The sequence below is a fragment of the Cyprinus carpio genome, chromosome B15 (assembly GCF_018340385.1).
Source record: "Cyprinus carpio isolate SPL01 chromosome B15, ASM1834038v1, whole genome shotgun sequence".
Taxonomy (NCBI): Eukaryota; Metazoa; Chordata; class Actinopteri; order Cypriniformes; family Cyprinidae; genus Cyprinus; species Cyprinus carpio.
This window is the reverse complement of record NC_056611.1, coordinates 19,871,179-19,894,425: the sequence shown is the minus strand read 5'-3', so window position 1 is coordinate 19,894,425 and position 23,247 is coordinate 19,871,179. Positions and strand designations below refer to the sequence as shown.

Sequence of the window (23,247 nt, the reverse complement as noted above, 5' to 3'; positions counted from 1 at the left end):
TTCCCAGACACCCTGCTGTCTTTATGACACCATAAACCTCAAAACCACAAAGAGGAGTTTTGACGTGAGAAAGTAGCTATTTCCTTTCACACTAGCAGATCCATCCCGTAGGCTGTATGAGCCAGTGAGTAGACATACAATAGAAGGATTAGCGGCTGGAGACAAGGGCTCGCATGGAGAGATTGGCAATCAGAAGAGGCTAAGAAAATAGTCTAAGAGGATATCGTCAAGATAAATGACTAACCTGTTAACCTTGCCAAGATAACCCAGCCGACGTAATGTAATATGCATAATATTAATAAAATGAATGCAACTGGTTTAAGGATTATTATTAAAGGGAATACTGAATGTACGGAATCATTGCTTTGGGCCGATCCACAGAAAAAAACCTTTATAACAGGGCCATCTTGTGGTAAGCAACAAAACTACAGAAAAGACCTCCAGTTCTCAAACATTTTGTTACTACCTATGAGAAATGAGAAATGGTTTAGAATAAAGAACATACTATAAAAATCGTCATGAGATCGTCATACTAAAAACAATAATAATCTGAGGGGAACTGAAAGTGTTCATCAGTGACAATGATTTGGTGCTTGCCTTGATACGCTGCGAAATATAGCTAATATCAAACCTGATATGTTTGACATCGGTAGCCTTAAACAATTAAACAACTTAAATTAAATTAAACAATTTTTCCAGCTGCTTTCTTGTGTCACACGCCGGCGGGTGCGTGCGCACAACGTTAAGAAACTTCGTGACTCATCCGTTTTGAAATTATATAAATTATTGTTTACTAAGGCTGTTACTTAGCTTTCATTATAGCCTATAATGCAAGAAGAAACAAAAAGGCATGGCAAAAAATTACTTGTTCAACTATGTTATTGTCTGTACGGAGCATCAGAACAGCATTGTCTTTTGCAAGCATAAAATTGAACGTTTCAAGTCTCCTAATGCTATGCTTATCAATACAGTTTCTCATGTAACAAATGTAACAATTATAGTATAATATTGTACAGTACTTATATACATGTTTAACAGACAATTAAAAAGCTAGGAGTGCAAAACTGAACTATTAAAGAGAGGCCTGTTGAGATCTGACCGGCCTTTACATTGACTCCCAGAAAATGAGGTCAGAAAAATTATGATTAAAAATACCACTCAGGTTGTGCCTGATGGGTTTGATTTACAGAAAATGCAAGTTATCATTTTAAACAGCTTTTGTAAGGCAGTCAATCCCTCTCAGACAAACCCAGCCTACTTGTTTAATACAACTTAAACTGCACAGCATCTTAAACATTTCACTTTACATCCAGTACAAGCACATGTGCTTCATCAGAGAGAGACATGACCCTTTATTAAACCGATTAGGCTGATTTTATATGTAATTTAAAAGCAGTGTCAGTTTTGCCGTTTTCTTAATGTATTGCAAGGTACAACTAATAAATATTCTGCATAGTATAAATAAATTTCTTTGCATAAATGATCAGAATTCACAGAATTATTGCATTCCATTTTGTAATTTCTCTTAAGCAACTTTTTACACTGCATAAACAGTCATATTTCATGATTTCATGAGTCCAGAGACAACGTACAGCAGCCTTACATTTGTAATCACTTGCTGCCAACCAACCTCAGTCGATCTGGCTTTTGCATAAACATCGCTAGAATATCCCATTTGGTCTTTGCAGCAGATGTCCACTAAGCCTCTCCAAATCTGATTATGTCACTACATTGTTTTTTGGTTAGAGAAGATAAAAGAAAATCAATTAAAGCTCCACCGTGAGTACCAAATATGTGAGAACACAAAATGTGAAACATCTGTGAAAAAAACAAACAAATGTGAAGTCGCCTTTGGTATGACACGCACACTGAGCCACTCTGTGACCAAAACAGAGTAAGTGTGACAGTATTAGACATTGGGAAAGAAATACACTTTCACTGACTTCTTGTTCTTCAGCAGCCATTTCATTAGCGCTGTTGTTTCTGCTGCGCTGGGCAGAGTCAGATTAGACAGACAACAACCAATCCTATTAAAGTAGTCTTTGTAAGCTGCAGTGAAACACACATGCTTGTGTTGTCCTTTGTTTCTCTCCCATGCAACTTTCTTCTTGGTCAGTTTTAACATCCTTGTGCTTCTCAGATTTTGGGCTTGTCCACTTGTCTGTTGGCCTTGCGAAATAATGACTTGATCTCCTCCGTCATCATGTCTTGCCAGTTATCTCTAAAAGATGAGAAATAATTTAGAAAGTTAACAATGATTATGACAGAGAGAATTGTAGATCATTTTTGGACCTTGGTAAGTAATGCATTCACAAAAACTGCAACAAAACACAACATGCACAAATAATCGGATAAGCAGAAAGTCCGACACCACAATAACCACCATCACAGCACAAACAAACCCACCAGAAAACACCCTAACCAAATAACAAATACAGCACAGCATGCAAGGTACTACCTCCTTGCAAATGTCTACAGGTTCATGCCTTTTTCTCAGCTTTCCTTTTCCTGTAAGCCTCAATGTCTTCAGGTCTCAAACCATGGTTGTCTTCCCTGATGCATAAATCCAATAATCCAATCCGTAAATAGTATCCCATTCATAAGTACAAAGAGAATTAATCTAAACCACAAAATGCATCTAAAGGTACAATTTATTCAGAAAGTGGTGCAGTAAAATACAATTTACTTTCAGTAAAATAAAGTGCAGTATAATAAAAAGGCCACTGCTTTACATTCATTATATATATATATATATATATATATATATATATATATATATATATATATATATGTGTGTGTGTGTGTGTTGTAATATATATGTGTGTGTGTATGTGTGTGGGTGTGTGCATGCAAAATTTATATTTGTTTAAAATGAATGGTAAAGTACTATTAAATTCTTACCCTGGTTTGATCTCCGGTGGTTTTGGCAAAGGCTTTGTAAAATTAGACTTTCCAACAAGCCAGTATGTTTCTTCAATGCCTTTCCCCTAAAATAAAATCCATAAACATGAATAAAAAATTTCCACAGTAAGGTACTGCAAAAGTTTGGGGGTCAGTAAGATTTTTTTAATGTTCTTTATTAATTAAAGTATATATATATTTTTAATACATTTTAAAATCATTCTAACATACTAATTTGGTGCTGAATAAAAATTCTCACTTATTTAAAATAAAAATCTTTTACATTATAAATGTATTTAATGTTACTTTTGATCAATTTAATGCATCCTTGTTGAATGAAAGTATTAACTGACCACATATATTTGAACGGTAGTGTATGTTCAAATATTATTTAGTTATTATTTATTATGAATCTTAAAATAAAGTGTTTGTGTTAGTACCTTAAGCTCAGTCTTTCCTCTGACTTCTATTTTGTAGCCATCGTTCAGTGAGCGGAGAATATTCACTGTACTAATGTTCACATGAATTCTGTAAGCTGAAGGAAATAATGTTTATTGATGTATTACAGTACATCATGGGTTAATATATCACAAGAATATCTGAATGGAACATACGCAACCCTGTAGATTCCATACGAGAGGCGGTGTTGACTGTGTCTCCAAAAAGGCAATATCTAGGCATAGTTAGACCCACAACTCCAGCAACACACGGCCCTGGATAGAGAAGAAACATGATAGCATGAGGGACAAGAAATACATCAAAAGATTACATGAGCATCACAAGAGGGTTTTTGTTCAGGTCCACTAAGCGGATGGAAACAGCTGGAGATTGAGAGTTCACCTGAGTGAATGCCGATCCGTATTCTGACCGGAACTTCTGGCATGTGTCGCATCTTGAAGGAGCCCACGGAGCTGAGAATGTTCAGGGACATGTTGGCGATTTCGGCTGCATGCTTGTTGCCGTTCCTCTTTGGCAGTCCAGAGGCCACCATGTAGGCATCTCCAATGGTTTCAACCTGGGATAAAGAAGAGTTAACTGGCTTTTCATGGAAATTGATTGCTGTTCGGTTTTCTCAGACTTCCAAACGTACCTTGTAGACATCGTGGCTGCCAAGCACGGCATCAAATAGGGAGTAAAGGTCATTGAGCAGGTCTACAACCTCAATTGGGTCACTAAGGGATGAGATGGTGGTGAAGCCTACAATGTCACTGAAGTAGATGGTGACTTGATCAAAGTACTCTGGCTCCACAGAGGCACCAGTTTTCAGAGCTTCTGCCACAGAACTGTGAATGAAAAATTTCATGAAGCTTAATTTGACATAGATGTTGATCCAGGAACATGTCTGCAGGGAAACCATGGCCTAGTGGTTAGAGACCCTAAGGTTGTGGGTTCAAGTCTCGGACCGGCAATACCACGACTGAGGTGACCTTGAGCAAGGCACCGAACCCCCAACTGCTCCCCGTGCACCGCAGCACAAATGGCTGCCCACTGCTCCGGGTGTGTGTTCACGGTGTATGTGTGCACTTGGATGGGTTAAATGCAGAGCACGAATTCTGAGTATGGGTCACCATACTTGGCTGTATGTCACGTCACTTTCACTGTCACTTTCTTTTCTTTGTAATGGAAAAAATAAAATGCAGAATGTGACCGTAGGTGAAAGGAAGTGTGGGTGTATGAAAACGTATACTCACGGAGGAAGCATCTCAGCCAGAAGTTTTTCTGTCCTCTGTTTTTCTACCTCCAGCTCCTCTGTTCTTTCCCTGATCAGGTCCTCCAGGTTAGAAGAGTACTGCTCCAGCATACGCAACACAGAAAAAATAAAACAATTATCACTGAAAATAATTTAACAAATCGAACTGAAAACAGAAAATAAGGAACCATTATCACTGAATATAAGAAAAAAATTTGGAAGTAAAGCAATCCAGTTATATATATATATATCCAGTAAATATATATATATATATATATATATATATATCTGTTCAAATATTTGGGGTCAGTAAGATTTTTTACTGTTTATTTTTTATTTTTATAACCTCTTATGCTCACCAAGAATGTAATTATTTGACAAAAAATATATATATTTATTTGATTATAAGATTACAGCCCACCAGTAATATTGTAAAATATGCTAACTATAAATAAACTTTAAAATGACTTTAAAATAAATATATTTTAATAATACAAATTTATTTAATATTTTAATATATTTTAAAATGTTTTTTTATTCCCGTGATGGCCATTACTCCAGTCTTCACTGTCACATGAATCATTTTAATATTCATATTTGTTCAAGTAACATTTCCTATTGTAACCAATATTTTATGAGGAAACCATGACACATTCTTTCAGTATTCTTTGATGAATACAAAGTTCAAAAGAACACAATTTGTTTGAAATATTTGGAAAAACATTTTTTATTTTATTTTTTTGGTAACATCAGAAATGTTTTTATTACTCACCTGATCAAAGATCTGATCAAAAGGAGGCCTTCTGTCAGGCTGTTCACTCCAGCACTGTTTCATTAACTGGATGCATTCCAGAGGAGCTTGATCTGGAGCGACAGTGGGCCTGCACATAGGCGGAGGTTTCTTCACCTTCCTTATAATCTCTGTGGATACCATAAAAATGCTGTTGCTTATAAAGAGATGCCAAATTCCACTGATAATACCTGCCCAGTTACTGTTGTTACAGCCTGTTTACCTCTTTAAAACTGCTTCTTCAAACTAATACTGTAAGAGGAATAATTTTATAGATTTTCTCTATAACCAACCTTCAGGAGACAAGCCGAGCATGCAGTACGGCGTTCCTCTGACCACAACTTCTTGAAGTATAATCGCAAAACTGTACACATCTGCTTTATAAGTTCCTTTCCGTGGACTTTCAGGGTCTCTGAGAAGTTCAGGAGCTGTCCAGAATAGATCTGAGAGACAAAGAATTGCCTTATCCCATTTTTGTTTAATATCAGAGAATTGGATGGAGTAAAAGAGAGATTTGCATTATAAATAAACCAGATTTTTCAAAAGCAAACACCCATACCCTCTGGAGGTGGGGTCTCCTTTGGAGCTTTCTGGGTCTCAAGAATCTCACTGTATCCATAATCAGTGATTTTTAAGACAAAACGTCCATCTACTACACAATTATGAGACTTCAGGCGGCCATGAGGAAATTCCCTGTGGTGAAGATATTTCATGCCCTATTGGATAGGTCCAGAAGCCAAAGACAGACATTATAAATGCATTTGGAAATGATCTGGAGATCACATTTTTATATTAATATTCATTATAATGTTCAAAAGTACCTTGATGAGATCCAGCAATAAAGAGGATTTAAACATCCAGTCCAGTTTGACATCTTCATTGCGAAGGAGATCGTGTAGACTCCCCCGAGAACAGTGTTCAGTCACAATGGCAAACATCTCACAATCGGTGAAGAACCCCAAAAATGGATTGACATTTTCATTCCGTAGGTCCTTCATCTGGGAGTTATAAAGATGATACGAAGTGTCACTCAAAGAACAAGCTCATACCAAACTGTTGTTTTTAAATAAAGTGTTTTGAGCCAATACCTTGGTGAAGATCTTAGTGGTGCTCTGTTTAACCTCCTTGAAATGTCCCTCCTTAAATTTTTTTAGCCACACCCAGTCACCCTGCAAAGATCAAAATGATTTGAATTGTGTCGAGTTGAAAAAACATAGCGTGTTCAATAAAAAACAAAATTTGAAATCACATAAAATCACCTCATATACAGCGACATTTGAAGTTTCATGTGTTGCTGTTGCCATGCTATTCACAGAGCGGGAACGTTCACCTGTGCTCTTCTCCTCAATGTAACTTTTTGAGTCGCAAAGATCCTCAAGGGTGATTTTCTGTGAGAAGAGACATAGAAAATACAAAATTTTCAAAAAAGGGCTTAATGTTTAAAGAAAGCAGCTGGTTAGGTGACGCATACCCTCTTGCTCAGCTGAGGGTTAATGAAGGTCAGATCCTCAAGCGTAAGCAGGATTCTGTTGGGCCCTTTGATCAGCTGGATTTGTTGGATTCGCCTCCTACAAAGATCAGACAAGATAACACACAACTTCTTGTACCTTCTATATATTCATGAAATGAAACAAATATCATAGGATCTTATCAAATCCACAGCAATATTACCTTATGAATAGAGTTAGACCAATAGAACCAAGAACCATAATGAGGGCCATCACAAACGATATGATGACATATGTTATTTCCACACCTATAACACAAAATAATACATTAGTTAACAAATGCATATCATATTAGTTACTAATTATACATACAACATTACGCATGAGTTAACAGTCATAAAAAACAATGTCATATTAAAATTTTAATGAATTAATGCAAATTATGGCCTAATATAATAATAATAAATCATACAGTCATGATGTGACAGTAACAATAATAATATGAAAACAGCAATGTCATATTTGTGAGCATGATTAAAAATAAAATATTACTGTTTCATTTTAATTATTAAATGTAATTGTAATGAATTATTTCATAATGTTTAAAATGTATAATTTACAACAAAAAATTCAGCATAAAGACATTCATTTTATTTTTACTATGCTTATTTGTAAATGTATAAATATAAATAAATAGAGAGAGAGCGAGAAAGAGAGAAAGCTGCTAAAGTAAATATAATTTAATCATAATTAATCATTTTAATTGAGTATTTCTTCATAAAATTAATCATTTCTAAAAAAAAAAAAATGATATTTTCTTTAAAATATTTCTTAAAAAAATAATAATAATAATGGTTAATATTGATCATTTACTAAAAATATTGTAGATAAAATACCAAGTAATATTTCTTAAAACTATTTAAATTTGAATGTTATTATTTGAATAATAATAATAATAATAATAATAATAATAATAATAATAATAATAATAATAATAATAATAATAATGAAGTTACCTTTTAAGCTGAAAAAATAAAACTATTAAAAATCAAATATATGTTTATCTTGATTATGGTTTTGTGTGTGTTTGTTGTACCTCCTGTGCAGATTGCATTGGGGTCAAACCAGCAACTTGAGTCTGAAGGTGGAGGGGAACCTGCAGGGAAATGAATGTAGGTGCCTGCAAACAGCACCTTATCTAATGACAGCTTCACATAAAAGCAACGGTACAGTTCCGATCCCCAGCCATCAGTGTCTAAGATCACGTAGTCGGTCTGCCCGTTCCCTTGGGCGTCCATGCGGATGTTCTGGTTGAACCCTGAAAATGTGATGGTCCTTGTGAAGGAGGCCAGGTTGGACCCAGAGAACCACTTACCGGCTCTTCTGGCGTTGTGCATGGATTTTGCAAGGAGGTACAAACTGTTGTAGATTGTACCAAAGAGCGGAGAGACCTGAAATGTAGCAGAATGTTTTAATGTATTGTTTTACGCACCTGTACAAATAAGACTCATAAATGTTTCAGACTGCACCGTGCACACCTGCTCTGGCTCTTGTGACACCATCAGTTCTCCGAATCGTTTAGCCATATTGTATGCTTCGTTGAATGACATCAGGTCTGACTCTATGGTGATGGTGAGTACAGCGTCATAGGCTTTGCGCAGTTTGGTGTTGTTTTGCAGTGGGAAGTAGGTGGTGTTGGTATAGGGCAGGCTGTACAGGAGGGTGTCGTATGGTATAAACACATACTGACCCTTCGTCAATCCCATGTCATAGGCCTTCATCAGGAATGACGTTTGTTGCTCTCCTCCAATGAGTGCTGAATGCATGCACATAATGATAACTGAAACATGAAAAATAAATTCATTTGTGTTGAATCAATTTAGAAAAGATGCTGTACTTTGTACCTAAATACAAAAAATTTTACTTTATTTTTAAAAAGGACCATGATTAGAAATTTGTGTGACAGTTAAATGAATCGAACAAACCTTTGAACAAACGTTGTTTAAAATAAAAAAAAAAAAATCATAAATATCTTTAATTGAGCAACAAATGTAGTGCATGCATTTACACACAGGTTTAAATAAATGCTTTTTTTGGTAGTTTGTTAAAGATAAACCTCCTTTTGACCATTGTAGCAAAAGAAATTGAAGTGATGAGAGCTAAAGCAAACTTTCAGATGCCATCTGTTTAATCATAATATATATATAATAGATATATATATATATATATATATATATATATATATATATATATATGATCTATTACATATATATATTATATACATATACAATATATGTCTGCATATTTTATAGCAGTAGTTTTTATATATGTCGGTTTTCTATATATATATACATATATCTTAATCTCTTATAACAAAAGTATATATATATATATATATATAGTTGATAATAATTCTAAATATTGTATAAAATATTAAGTATACACAATCACACACACACACACACACACACAGTAGTTTTTTTGTATGTCGGTTTAAATGTTCACTCTTTACACACAATAAATATGTTAGTATATAATAATTCACACACACACACACACACACACACACATACATATATATAAAGTATATATAATAAAAGGTTGACAAGGGAGTGTTTCTAAACTTTTAAATGTTTCCAATTTATTAATCATTATATTAATTTGTTAAAACAATGGTTTGTGCTTTGATATTTTGCCTTTTACATTTTTTCTGTTCCCTAAATTGTTTTGTAGAGTAATCTTAAAAAGCCTTCAAGGTCTAACTTTCAGAAATACTGAGAAATACATATTGACAAACATTCAAAGTATTCAAAGAACTGTGACTATATCAGTAATTATTATAATAACTTTAAATATAATAGAATATAAACAGTAAAGTGTCATTATAATATATAATATATAAATTATAAAAATAATTAATTAATTATATACTGTATAACTATAAATAATATAATTATCATTTTAAAGTGGAAGGAAAGTTATCATACATTTTAATTGTTATATATATATTTAATTTATTAATATTTATTGGTCAAAAGTAAAACAATTGTTTATGATTTATATGATACCTTTTGTTTTACTGGTAGAAATTGTCATCTTAAAAAGTCTATACAGAAATTGACTGTACAAAATACTGAGAAATAGTCACTGGAGTAAAAATCTCTTAATGCCTCTAAACATAAAAGGAATGTTTATGCAGACACTGCAAAGTGATGTGTCCAAAACACTTTACCTTTTATCTTCCCTGCGTTTCGTATGCTCAGCAGTGTGTCCTCCAGCATGGTGTCATTATTCCCCATGGACACAACGATGCCAACAGGAAGCCCCTGGCTTCTGAGAGCACTAGCCAATTTGGCAGCCGTGTCGATCCATATATCCTCATTAGAAGACACAATGGCTATGTTAGCCAAGCTGAAAAACCTAAGCACACTGAAGAGCACCCGTGTCGGGGATGGTAAAGTTCTAGCAAACGTTGGGTAGCCCTGGACCCGGTCTAACTCATAGTTAATGCACGCCCATGAAAAAATAGACTTGTCCCAATTTTTGCCCATGAGCGCTGCAGCATTGCAGTATCCTGGATTTGTAGGGCCTACAAACGCATCAACCGCGTTCTCATATTGTACAAATGAGGTCAAGGCTTTGGATGTCTCGCAAGCCTCCTGAAGGATGACGAAGTCCATCGTACAGCCCAGGTCTAAACTAAAATCCTCGTTTATGCGGCCAACAGCCAGTCTGGATGCAATGGCAGGAAGTGATTTCGCATAATAAGGGTCACAGTTCCAAGGCCCCAGGATGCCTACTTTGAAAATCAGGCACTGGACACAGCATGGACACATCAAAACACCAAGAATAATCCATAGTGTAATGCTGTAAAATGGGAGCGTAGAGAGGCTGTGTCTGCTCCGGAGGACGGGGCAGCAGGGGGAACTTGATAACTGCCATAAAGCACCTCCGAATGGGAGGTGAATATGTTGCATTGTCCTCCGTCAGAAGCCGTTATGAGAGATGGATGTTATAAAAGAGACACCTAGAAAACAGCAGACTAGACATGAACTGAAGTCATGGAACCCGTTTATCAGTTTTCAAGGCCAAATATTCAATAATATAGGATTTTCTGTTATATATTTTTTCGAGTTGGCATGTTATTGGAGTGATTTTGCAAGAAAATAATACTTCAGTCTTTCTACATTTAAATGTCATGTTTAATTCAATGTGCTACTTGTTATTTCTTTGTAATTATTTGTAAAAAAAATTTACTGAGTGACAACTGTTTCACTACCAAATTTTTGGATGCACTATAAAATGCAAAAAAGGAATAAATAACTGCTATTTTTTCAGCAATTTTTTTCTCATATTTATGCTAGTGAACAAACTGGAACACGTTGCTGCATAAAATGCAATTGAGAAACTGAACTTACCATAATTTATATGGGCCTCTTGACGAATGAAAACATCTCCACAAAGTTTTACCTCTTTCCTCCAGTGTTTCCTTTAAAAACGTAGATTTATATCCTTCATATGGTTAGACGGTCACCTTTCACGATGGTTTTCCAGCATCAGTCGCGCCGTGGGCATAAACGAATGTTGAGTAGATCTCAGCTCACAAACAAGAGTTTGATGAGGCTCTTCAGTGGCGTTGAGAGATTCAACTTCAGCACCCTGGAGAGCTACTTAATGCCTGCAGTCATCAATCCAGGTGCCCTTTTGCACCTTCACAATTCACAGCTAACGTTCAGGAACATTTTCCAGCTTCACTGTTATGAATATCGCACTACAGCTACTCGACAGTGTTGTCAATATGGGTTAAATTTTTACCTTATTTCCTTTACATCGCAGTTTCTGAAATCCTTGACAAGCTTGAAAATAATTAAATGCATGATTATAATCAAATAAAATTAAAAAAAGCGATTTGCGTTTCAAATATATCCACTTGAAATTATATAGAGGCCTTGATGTTTCTCTATTCAATGAAAGTCCTTTGAAAGTGACCCGCGGATGAATGTAATCCATACTTGGTCAGGGACAAAATAAGAGGATTGCAGACATACGTTAACGCTCCAGACCCACCTTTACTGACTGAGCTAGCCATGAAAGCAACTAGTTACTTTTTAGACAAACGAAGGAAATATAAAATAATGTTAATGCGCGTTATGGTGTACAGTACACATTAAATTGCACATTAAAAAGACATCTTGATGGGACAAGAAGAGTAATTAAATGCAATGAACCAATCAGATAATGCCATATAGCCATTATTTTCACCATTAAATTAACTGTTTATTTTATTTTACTTTATTTTATTTTATATTCTTTTATATTTAGATTTTATTTTATGTTTAGGAGATAAAATAGAGAAATTTAATGTAAAGCACTTAGAAATGCATATTGTATTGTTCTTGTTGGTTTGGATTTTTGACAATGTTTAAACACAAACTCAGTCAAATAATAAATAACTTGACACTGTGTTGCTGAGAGATCTCTGGAATGTTTTTTTTTTATATTATTTACATAAGTAAAATATATTTTCAAATACATCTTCAAACATGTTTTTAAATATTATTTGTATTCAGAAATTACTATGAACACATTTGAATAGATTTAAATAATTTTATTGTATAAAAAATAAATATATACATACATATACATCTATATTTATATATCTATTTCTATCTATATATGTGTACATATATATATATATATATATATATATATTACATATATTCAACACACACACACACACATAGTACATACAGTACATACAAACCAAGCTACTTATGCCAACATATCATATATTTCAAGAATTACAGTCTCCAGTCAATTAAAACCTCCACAAAAATATCAAAATGACATTTAATTCAAAAATGAAAGAAAAAACCCTACACTTTACTATTATTTTCATGCTTTATGTTTTTGAGCTCTCATCTTCGGGTTCTTATTTAAGGTTGAGTCTCAGCAGCCTATTTCCACCTCGCCATGGAAACCCCTTTGTGCATGAGTGTTTATGCAGTGTAATTAGGCATTTGTTTGGTGTACCTGTGATAGACCCACTTCAATTGAATTTGCACAAGGTGTATTGGGTATAATTAAAGTTAACGAAGGGCGCTCCCTTGGACGATCCCTAGAGTTCTCTTACATTTGCCTGTGTCAGTTAAACCTTGTGTTTGAGAACTCGTCTGAGGTCTCTCTGAGCTCATTTGGACTTATTATTACAGAGAAATACAAGCCCAGGTAATAATAAACATTTTTCTTCTGCTCAAACAGTTTTACTGTTTGATTCACATTTTCATTGCATCCCATTTGCTGGCTATTAAAACTTTAGATGGTTGCGTAAGTCTTGACGTTCTGATGGATCACATGACTTTTGGGATTTCTGATGTGCTTGAGGAGCTTAATGCAGCTGGGCATAGGTGCAGTTCCGTGTATGTTTGCCTTCAGGTTACTGTAGAGATTTTCTGGTGATATGTGCAGTGAGAGGGAGAGAGCTGGAGGAGGGCGAGAGAGATGCTGACCCATATCAAATAAGCCTCTGAGCTTCTTAAATGTTACACCTCTGCCCTACAGCCAGAAACAGAGGATGCAAACTCAGCAAACAGCATCCAAAGCACTAACAAGTAATATTACAGTACTCTGTAGTACTCAATAACCATTTCTAAAGGAAACAAACCAAGTGTTTTCATCTTTGAAACATTTACGGGGTTTGAACTGACATCTGTATAGATATTATTAGTTAACCATTATGTAGATGCACTTCATATACTTTCTAATATTAGTGTTACAATTAGTAATATTTGTGAATATAACTAAAATGACTGTTTTGCTCTCTTCATTGAAATGTTGGCTTCTTGAAGACAGTTGTTTTTGTTTTATTATAAATCTGCACTTTTAAACATCCAAGCTCATTCATAATTAACAAATTAGAGGTGGTTTTAAGTCTGCACTTTATATAATATATCCAAGCTCCTATATATATTATATATATATTATATTGGTATTATATTTAATATATATATATATATTATATATATATATATACAAACAAAGGTTTTCTTTGTGACCTAAATCCCCCTGAAAACCATGAACCAGTAATAATATTATAACAAATAATATTACATGCATCTTTGGGGATTTTTTTTTACGTTTACCATTACAGATGTAATTTAAGCTCAAGTTATACGACTTTCAACATTAAATTGTAGAATTAATAAGATTATCATGAGTTTATGTTAACATGAATATATTAATAAATTTAGGGGGTCCATATAGAAAATATGAGAAGATTTGGAGGCTTTTGAAGTTAATTCTAGACCCCACCACCCCTGATGTTTATTAAATTTAATATTATTACTGTTTTATTCCTAAAACTTTCTAAAGACTGATGAGAAAGTACAAGATTAATCATGATTCTATTTATTCTGTTGTTTGCAGCCTTCATTTTTAACAGTGAATATAGAAATAAAACTGATTTGAACTAAAAATCTTTCTTTTCAGTGTAGAACCCACTGACACATGTCAAAACTTTCTTTTATTATTAAGCTATTTTTATTATAGATTTTTCAAAATGTTGTAAATACACAAATACTACAAGAACATGGTGCATAAATAAAAAATGACCATCTTCTTTGTGAATGTGCATCTGTAAAGGCCCTACAGCGCTGTTCAAACAGTCAAAACAAGAATATTTTTTATGGTTACACACAGTTATTTCTCACTCTTAGGCATGCCTTTCCTTTATTATAAAATTAATAATTTCAGATTTTTTTTTTTTACTTCAGTACAGCGACAGTATAAAAGCTATTGTTTATTTATTTGTATAATTTAAAAATAAAAACATTTACATATTCGGATGCACTTAGGAAAAGGTAAGAATTCAACCCCCTAGTACGTTTAACTGGTCTGTAGTGTTATATGTTAGCCGCTAGAGGGCGCTGTTGACGCTCGCCGCATCTGGTCTAGACGCTGGTGGGCGCGGATTATCTTCAGTGAGTGAAACTCTAGACGAGCCTTGGCTGCTTGCGGTGGCGTTGTATCGCTTCATCTTCTGAAACCGATAGATCGACGAAGTCACAACCAAGACAATAACGCAGACGTGCTCATTCGCCCCACGACAAAAAGCACAAGATATGACAATCCTTAAAACTGAAGTCTTTTGCGATGCTGGCCTGGAAAAGTAAAAGCTCTCCGACACACGAGTCGCGGCACATGGTAAGTTTGACGAAAAAGAAAAAAGTTTTCTCCTGTATCTCACAAACGCGTCTTACTGTCGGCGTTTGTTTGTATTGTCCGTTTAACTTGACAAAATCAAAAGTATGCTGATTGCTTCATCCCCAGTAGCAGTTCGCGTAATGAAGAATAAAGACACAATGGAAAAGTAACGTTATGTTTTTTATTTGTTTGTTTGTTTTTAACATTCTGAGCCGTGGAAGTCACACGTTTTGTTGAGCATTGTTAAGTAGTTACAGAGTTCCTTTGCGATTGTATTTTTAGCTGAATACAGATGTGGATCAAACCGTCAAAGCAGAGATTTTGGCTGTGTCCCAAAACCTAGTCAGCTACCTAACTTACCTAGACAGCATGATGGTACATTGCTATTACTGTTTTGCACAATTTTTAAGAAATTATTATTTTCTTTCTGCTGTTTACAAAATAAGTCAAACATAGTATAAAGAAGAAGAATATGTATATATGTATACGTATGTAAAAATATTCTTATTAATTAATCTTTATTTAATCTTTAATATATAAATTAATCTTTGTTTTGGGTTCTATTTGACAATTGGGCTTAAATTGCCTTGTTTTCACACTTGAATGAAAGGCACGATAGAGTAATTATGTTGTTGCCTGTTGGAGGAAGAAGCATTAGCATTAAGTTCTATGCATTAGACACCCACCAAATGGTGCCATTTGTCAGCAGACTTGAATAAAAAAAGGGGGGAAAAGCAGTCAAACTGATTGTCTCTAAGCTGTGCATGAGCTTTCTAGGATATGGGTGGCATACTGCATGATGTCAGCTGTACTGTAGTCAACATCTATAAACATTTGTTGAGTGCTTCGATGCATGTCTCTAGCATGTAATTCAGAAGTTACGTACTGCTGTGAAGTTGGCATCACAAAAAGTACCTGGCACTCAAAAGTGAGACTTTAAGCTCCCATTAAATCAGACCCCCCCCCAACCCCCCAAATACTGCATTCTTTCAGCTTTATTGGATTAGGATGTCTGCTGTCTGCTGATTAAATTGATTAAGAAATCACTTTAGTTCTCTTGTACTGTAGTTCTCTTTTGGTTGTGTTATCTGCGGAAGGATAAAGTAAGTTGAGAATGATCTGCATTCTAATACTAGACCATTTTCACACAGACTCACTGAAAGGGAAGGTGTTAGGGTAATTTCCCACATTTAGGAGAAAGATAAATGGTTTAAATATGTAGCTGTTAACCACTGACAGTGATTGCTTTTAAAATACATTCCACTTAGACTTTAGGCCTTTTAAGGATGGATTTTACGTTGGGAGGTGTACAACACCTGGAGAGTTCTTAACCCTGTCACATGGGAAGATGTCTACGTAGGGTTACTTAGAAACATGCAACCACAAGCTTCACAGAAAATTCCATGGCACAAAAATTCCATTCTTTTTGAATGTTCTAAAAATTATTGTTACATATGAGTAATAAATCTGACAATACAGAATTAATAGGTGGGGATGAACGTGGTAGAAAATCGTTTTTACTGCTTTTGCAAGGCCCTGTTAGAATATAAACAGACTGAGACTTTCTCTTAAAGGAATAGTTCACCCTGAAATGAACATTTGCTGAACATTTACTCACCTTCAGGCCATCCAGGATGTGGATGAGTTTGTTATTTCATCAGAACAGATTTGGAGAAATTTGTCGTTGCATCACTTCCTCACCAATGAATCCTCTGCAGTGAATGGGTGCCGTCAGAACGAGAGTCCAAACAGTTGATAAAAACATCATAATAGTCCACAAGTAATCAGTGTGACTCCAGTTCTTTAATTAACATCTTGTGACTTGAAAAGCTTCATGATTGTAAGAAACAAAGATGCTTTCACTTTAAACTGTTGTTTCTGGAAAAAATATGACTCCATAATCCATAAGTCCATCCCCTATTGTCATGTCACATCAGAATCCACCGACATATTTGTTTAGAACTGTTTTGGACTGTTTTCTCTTGTAAACAGTTCTCGATCTGTGCATATTTCTCACCTGATTCAGACTTATTCAACTTTTTCACTGGAGAAAGCAATATTATGGATAGAGGACTCGTATTTTAGCAATGGTTTGAAGTTAAAACATCCTAATGGTGGATTTTTTCCTTACAAACAAGCAGCATTTTGCTGCACAAAATGTTTCATGATGGACTGGAGTTGTGTTGACTACTTATGGATTATCGCAATGTTTGAATCAGCCATTTGAACTCTCATTCTGACGGCACCCATTCACTCCAGAGGATCCACTGGTGAGCAAGTGAAGTGAAGTAATAATGCAAAATTTCTCCAAATATGTTCCAATGAAGAAACAAACTTGTCTACAGCTTGGATGGCCTGAGGGTGAGACAGTTTTCAGCAAATTCTAATTTTTGAGTGAACTATTCTTTAAACTTTAAACTGACCAACTGTGAGAATAGAGTACTTGCAGTTTGAAAAGGAACACATCTGCTGTCTCTCTTTGTCACCAGAGCAGAAAAGGAAAGACATGTCTGAGCTTACAGGTCTGTGTTTATATCCCTAACAAATACTCCTGTTTAAGCAGTTTAAGATTAAGTAGCACTTTGCTGTCATAACATTTTTTTCATTATGGGTACTACTTTCTTATAGCATGTCTTTCATTGTGTTATCACTAAATTGTACACTCTGTAAGTGAAGTGTTTTCATTGTACCTATTATGCAATTAATTACATAAGAGGTAATTTTTGTACCTAGTGGGCTGGCTCTGTTAATCATTATACATACCACTACATGCAGTCTTACAAACTAATGTTCAGTCTTTTTGCTGCTTCATTCTAATGATTCGTGTGAACCTGTCAAGTTTTTTTGGACCTGTTTTGTAATCAGGTTAACCCATGCCCAGATTCAGCAGTATCGTTTGTATTTAGACCTGGAGCCAAGTGTTGAAGGAGGTTTAAGTTCAGGTCATTTAGTTAAACAAAGAGCACATGGTTGGGCGGTCCGATAATAAAAGTCGCCAGTAGAGCGTGGCGGAGCATTTATAGAGTTCAGCTGGAGTCACAGAGAACATCTCCACCTGCGTGACACATAAATCTTCTATTTTTTCAGAGTCTTCTGCATACTCCATGAAAACGCGTAAGCAAGATTCAATTATTTATGCGTATAATCATGCCATAATAATTTTTTGCACTTTGATATCTTTAGCAATCATTAAGTTATTTACAATTTAAATGTGTAATTCAGGCTGATATGTGTGTATATATATATATATATATATATATATATATATATATATATATATATATATATATATATATATATATACACATACATATCAGCCTGAATTACACATTTAAATTGTAAATAACTTAATGATTACATACATATATACATATATATATACACACACACACACACACACACACTACTGTTCAAAAGGTTTTTTTTTTGTTGTTGTTTTTTGGAGAATGAAGAATTTTGTTGTGCAAGGGTGCAATATAACATTTAATCAAATAATCATTCTGTTAATCAGGAGTTCTGAATATATGTATCATGATTTCCACAAAAATATTAAATCAGCACTGTTTTCAACACTGATAACGTCAAATTTTGCTTTAACACCAAAACAGCATATTTCAATGATTTCTGTAGGATCATGTGAATCTGAAGAGCAAAGTAATGGCTTTTTATTGATATCATTTATATTGAATATATACTATTGGATATCATTTTTAAATGATTATCTTGGTTTCATATTGAATAACTAGAATTACAAATTTGAATGTTAAATTATTACACTATTTACCATAAATGTAGACTGATAATACCTGAAAACCTGATAATATCGATATTAATAATTTAACTTAATGTAATATTATCAAATAACAGTTTGTATATATTAAAGCATCAAAGTCTTTGAGGTTCTCTGTATTCTTTAACTGAATAATTATGTGCTAACCGTTCTTAAATTCTTCATGAGAAAAGCCTTGCACCCTTCTAATCATGACAAGTTGTTGCTGTAATTGAGAAAGTCAAATTTAATAGGCTCTTTGATCATAAGAATTAGGTCAAATCCTTTGAGAATGTGTGTAAAAATTAGGACTCGTCGAGTTGCACTAGAAGAGAAGAATATTTATACTTTTAGCATAACGGATGAATAAACACACCCAGAGTGACAAGCATGAACATGCAATAGACATGTGCTGGTATTTGGTAATGTGATATATCAAGATACTGAATATGCAAGATATTGTTATTGTGGGCACTTCAAAATACCGAGAAAATTATTTATTACAAATTATTCCGAATTTTGAATGCATTTTAAGAATACTTTTCCCATCAACTGGTCACAATGCACAACACCACTGTATGCTGCTCTGATGTAAACAAGCACGCATGAGCAGAGCATGGTGTAACACATGAGAGAAGCTCTGAATGAAAGCACATTCATTCTCTGACAGCAGATGGCGCTAAACTGCAGAAATGGAGTTGTTACCCTGGAAACCCCATAAAAAAAAGCAGCTGCCACTTTGTTTCTGAAAGGTGTTAAAATGATTTAAATAGTCTTTCAGATTTGTGTTTTTGCTATGCTGTTCATCACAGCACCAAATACTTAAATATTTAGACTTAATAGGCTATTTATTTTCAAACTTTTTTTACATTTTAATTTGTACTACAACATGCCCTAGATATTGTATGAAAGTGTTTTGATTCTTTATTGTTCGGTCACACTTTACATTAGGACTTCATTAGTTGACATTAGTTAATTCATTAGTTAACATAAACTGCCAATGAAAAATTCTTCTAAACATTCATTAATAGGGCTGGGGGATATATCGGATGCGATTGTCACGTGCATTTCGTCAGGAAAGTTCCTTGATTACTGCTAAATCGCCATCACCTGCTTTCAGATGGAGCGGCATTTAATAGACAGAGCTGTAGATCACTGACAAGCCAAGCAATATTCATCTGCGATTCATCTGTGATAATGAACGCAATATTGCGTAGCTTGTCAGTGATCTACGGCTCTGTCTATTAAATGCCGCTCCATCTGAAAGCAGGTGATGGCGATTTAGCGGTAATCATGGAACCAGATTTACTGACTAGATGCGCATGATCATATCGTTTGTTATATTGCCCAGCCCTATTCATTAATCATAGGTAATTCCAATATTTACGTTGTTAAAAATCAAAAGTTGCAACTGTGCTATTTAATGAGCTAACATAAACTAAGTGTTGTATTTTTTTAACAAAGATTAATAACTTCTGTAGCAAATGTAGCTAATGCTCATTGTGAATGTCAATGCATTAATAAGATTAACTAATGAGATCTTATTGTTAATGATACCTATTGGTCTTTATAATTCTTTTGCACTTTAATTTGTCAAATTTTTAAAAAAAAATTTGTGTATTACTTTATAGTATTTAAATGTTCAGTTGTTTTTGTTATAAGAAAAAAGTTATTAAACCTGTTGTACTGCATTATGATACCATGATAAAAGCTTTAGCAATTAATCGCAACTTGAAAATTTGATACCGGCATATCCCTAACGTGCAGCTGCAAATGATTGGCTGCATAGGTTTACACAATTACCATATGTAATGAGCGACTACTAATCTCTTCAAACCTTTCAAAGACCACTGAAGTGGGTTATATGGTTCAGTTTTGATGATAACAGGGTAGCTATAGGAACTCCGCTATAGGAACTACTAGTTAGCGAACTAAATGTTGAAGATGAATTTTATTGATTCATTCTGTTTTGGGACTTTTATGACTGTGAAATTAAACCCTGTACTGTGTGTGTTTTTTTTGGTTTATAGCTCACCATGGCCACATTGCTGTGTCTCTTCTTCTCTTTTCTTGGCCTCGCTGTCATGGGAGCCGTGAAGAACTGCCATCCACAGTGTCGGTGTGAAGTGGAGAGCTTTGGCCTCTTCGACAGTTTCAGCCTTACCAAAGTGGACTGCAGTGGAATCGGCCCTGGGAACACTCCTGTCCCCATCCCTCTGGACACGTCCCATCTCGACCTCTCCTTAAACTCCATCACCTCCATCAGCGACTCGATGCTCTCCGGACCGGGTTACACCACCTTGGTCAGTCTGGACCTGAGCGGCAATCTCATTTCAAATGTCAGTCCCAAAGCATTCTCCAGACTTCGCTACCTTGAGACGTTGGACCTAAGCAACAATGCTCTTGAGGATCTCGGCGACGGCTGCTTCATCGGACTCCCTCTGGTTGAGCTGGACCTGAGTGAAAACCGATTCAAAGAGTTCAGTCTTGATCTCTTCACTACCAGAGCACAGGATGTACCAATCATGGTGGACCTGTCAGGAAACCTTCTTACCTCCGTTTCCAGGAAGACCCTTGGCCATCCATTGAACATCAAGAGTCTTATGCTGGCAGGGAACCAATTGAAGAAGGTGCCGATGCTTAATGGGATCCCACTTCAGTATCTGAACATGGACGGGAATCTCATCTCCAGCATTGATGCAGGGGCCTTTGATTCAATGACAGAACTGGTTCACCTGTGTCTCAGCAGCCTGTCTGACCTGACCTTTATTCAGCCAGGTGCTTTTAGAGGTTTGAAGAACCTTCAGGTCTTAGACTTGTCAAACAACAGCCGGCTCAAGACGTTGAGCCCAGATTTATTTAGTGGACTCGTCTCTTTACAAGAGCTCAATTTGTCCAATACTCCTGTCACGCCATTATCAAAGACCGTCTTTACACAGATGCCAAGCATAAAGAGCATTGCTTTAGGTCCAAATGTGCATTGCTGGAAGACACACAAGCCAGGACAGTTTCACAGACAGATTGGACAAGCCAAACCTAATGATATACTTACCTGTGACAACGCAGGAATGATCTTATGAGCCTGAAGTGCCTGGAAAGACTCCTTTTCTCATCTCTGTGCCTTGTTAGTTTCTCATAAGATCTTATGTTTTTTGTAATTCAAGATTGCATCATATTTGCACATACTATGCCAACTAAGGTCCATTATTTTACATGTGTTCATCACATTTAAGTACGCACAGTACGTCGCAATGACTCATGCACTTTAGTTACCACATTTTTGTTCTTCTACTTAATATGTAACCTGAGATTTGCAGTTTGATGTCAGCTCTGATGTTTGTTTTTTTTAAATTTTATAAACACTAACAGTCTTAAATGTTTGTAACAAACACTTTGTACAAACACACCAGTGTTACAGGTCAATTTAGAAGTCGTGGTGCCTTAAATTGTAATTCATTTAGTAGTAAGTATTTTGGAATTATATGTTTCTAATGTTTGGATGCCCCATTATGATCAATTTTAAATGACTGTGATGGGCAATACAATTTGGTGCGTTTAATCTAGGTGTTTTATTTGGTTTAAAATGGGGCATTTTTGACTGAAGCACAAAGGATAAAATACAGTATGTGGAATTTAAGAATTTAAATGTAATTTATTAATTTGTCAGTGAAAAGTTTTCCTAATACTGAACCTAAAACATGATTTACAAACTACAGAATATTTTTCTACACTTCACTCAGACTGAAACTTGACTGAAATGTAACATTAATAAGTTCACATCTCTTTATAATTCCTAAATCGTATTTTCACAGATGTTTACTTGATCTGAAATTTTGCACTTTGGATTTTAAAAAAAAATGCATGATGATTGTTCATCATGTCAGTTGAGGTATGGTTTATGTTTGTATAAAATTATACTCCTAATAAAAGATAATCAACTTTACACATAACAGTGTGTTTGTTCAATCTTGTGATTTATTGCTCATTTCCCCCAAACTCTGTCAAAACTTCCAAAGTTAAGCCAGGGCTGCCGTGATTTTTTTCTGAGTTGTGCAGTGCATTTAGTCTTAATACAGGCCTCGCTAATGTGGTTCTCTTCAGTTTAAACACTCAGACAGCCATGATTTGTTTATAAAAAACACACCCAGTGTTTTATTCCACACTTTTTTTTTTTTTTTTTTTTTTTTTTTAAAGAATAATACAGTATATGCATTCTCTCAGACTAACCATGGACAGCAGTTTTAGGTGAACAGAAGACTCTGGCTGAATTGGAACAGATGACTTCAACCTGTCAGGCTTTAGGCTTGTAGGCCTCACAGGCCGAGGATTCATATATCCCCTTAGCTGCTCTGAATTATTGCCAAGATCCAGCTCTTTGAAATTCTTGGAGACTAATGCCAAAGACACATCCCTTCTTCTTTTCTACACAAAAGCTTAGTGGAAAAAA

The 23,247-nt window shown here is 35.0% G+C and overlaps 2 protein-coding genes across 3 annotated transcripts; one reads left to right on the top strand and one right to left on the bottom strand.

The window, feature by feature from the left end:
• Positions 1-2,009: 2,009 nt before the first annotated feature.
• On the bottom strand, positions 2,010-11,960 carry LOC109059199 (retinal guanylyl cyclase 2-like). Its single transcript, XM_042739701.1, has 20 exons — positions 11,248-11,960; positions 10,062-10,856; positions 8,368-8,669; positions 7,926-8,280; positions 7,053-7,137; positions 6,853-6,949; positions 6,641-6,769; positions 6,470-6,550; positions 6,203-6,379; positions 5,941-6,097; positions 5,675-5,824; positions 5,360-5,512; positions 4,915-4,939; positions 4,593-4,733; positions 3,992-4,184; positions 3,742-3,916; positions 3,516-3,614; positions 3,342-3,436; positions 2,902-2,987; positions 2,010-2,221 (listed from the first exon to the last, which is right to left on the bottom strand). Exons 2-20 carry the CDS (start codon positions 10,804-10,806, stop codon positions 2,137-2,139), a joined length of 3,330 nt encoding a protein of 1,109 aa, XP_042595635.1. The 5' UTR covers positions 10,807-10,856; positions 11,248-11,960; the 3' UTR covers positions 2,010-2,136.
• Positions 11,961-14,799: 2,839 nt separating this feature from the next.
• LOC109059224 (tsukushi-like) lies at positions 14,800-22,750 on the top strand. Of its 2 annotated transcripts, XM_042739696.1 has the most exons (3): positions 14,800-15,031; positions 18,119-18,145; positions 20,831-22,750. In XM_042739696.1, the coding sequence occupies exon 3, from the start codon at positions 20,837-20,839 to the stop codon at positions 21,878-21,880; it is 1,044 nt and encodes a 347-aa protein (XP_042595630.1). In that variant the 5' UTR covers positions 14,800-15,031; positions 18,119-18,145; positions 20,831-20,836; the 3' UTR covers positions 21,881-22,750. The 2 variants fall into 2 exon arrangements, with proteins under 2 accessions (XP_042595630.1, XP_042595629.1); XM_042739695.1 differs by lacking the exon at positions 18,119-18,145 and having other exon boundaries at positions 14,802-15,031.
• The last annotated feature ends 497 nt before the right edge of the window (positions 22,751-23,247 follow it).

What these genes read in the sequence shown, in the direction of transcription:
- LOC109059199 (XM_042739701.1), bottom strand. Translation starts at nt 10,806, where the DNA reads ATGCAACATATTCACCTCCCATTCGGAGGTGCTTTATGGCAGTTATCA. An exon ending in GGAGACCCCACCTCCAGAGG is followed by an intron (nt 5,825 to 5,940) that starts GTATGGGTGTTT and finishes TTTGTCTCTCAG; the next exon opens with ATCTATTCTGGACAGCTCCT. An exon ending in ACGGATCGGCATTCACTCAG is followed by an intron (nt 3,615 to 3,741) that starts GTGAACTCTCAA and finishes TTCTCTATCCAG; the next exon opens with GGCCGTGTGTTGCTGGAGTT.
- LOC109059224 (XM_042739695.1), top strand. Translation starts at nt 14,981, where the DNA reads ATGCTGGCCTGGAAAAGTAAAAGCTCTCCGACACACGAGTCGCGGCAC. An exon ending in CACACGAGTCGCGGCACATG is followed by an intron (nt 15,032 to 20,830) that starts GTAAGTTTGACG and finishes TTTGGTTTATAG; the next exon opens with CTCACCATGGCCACATTGCT.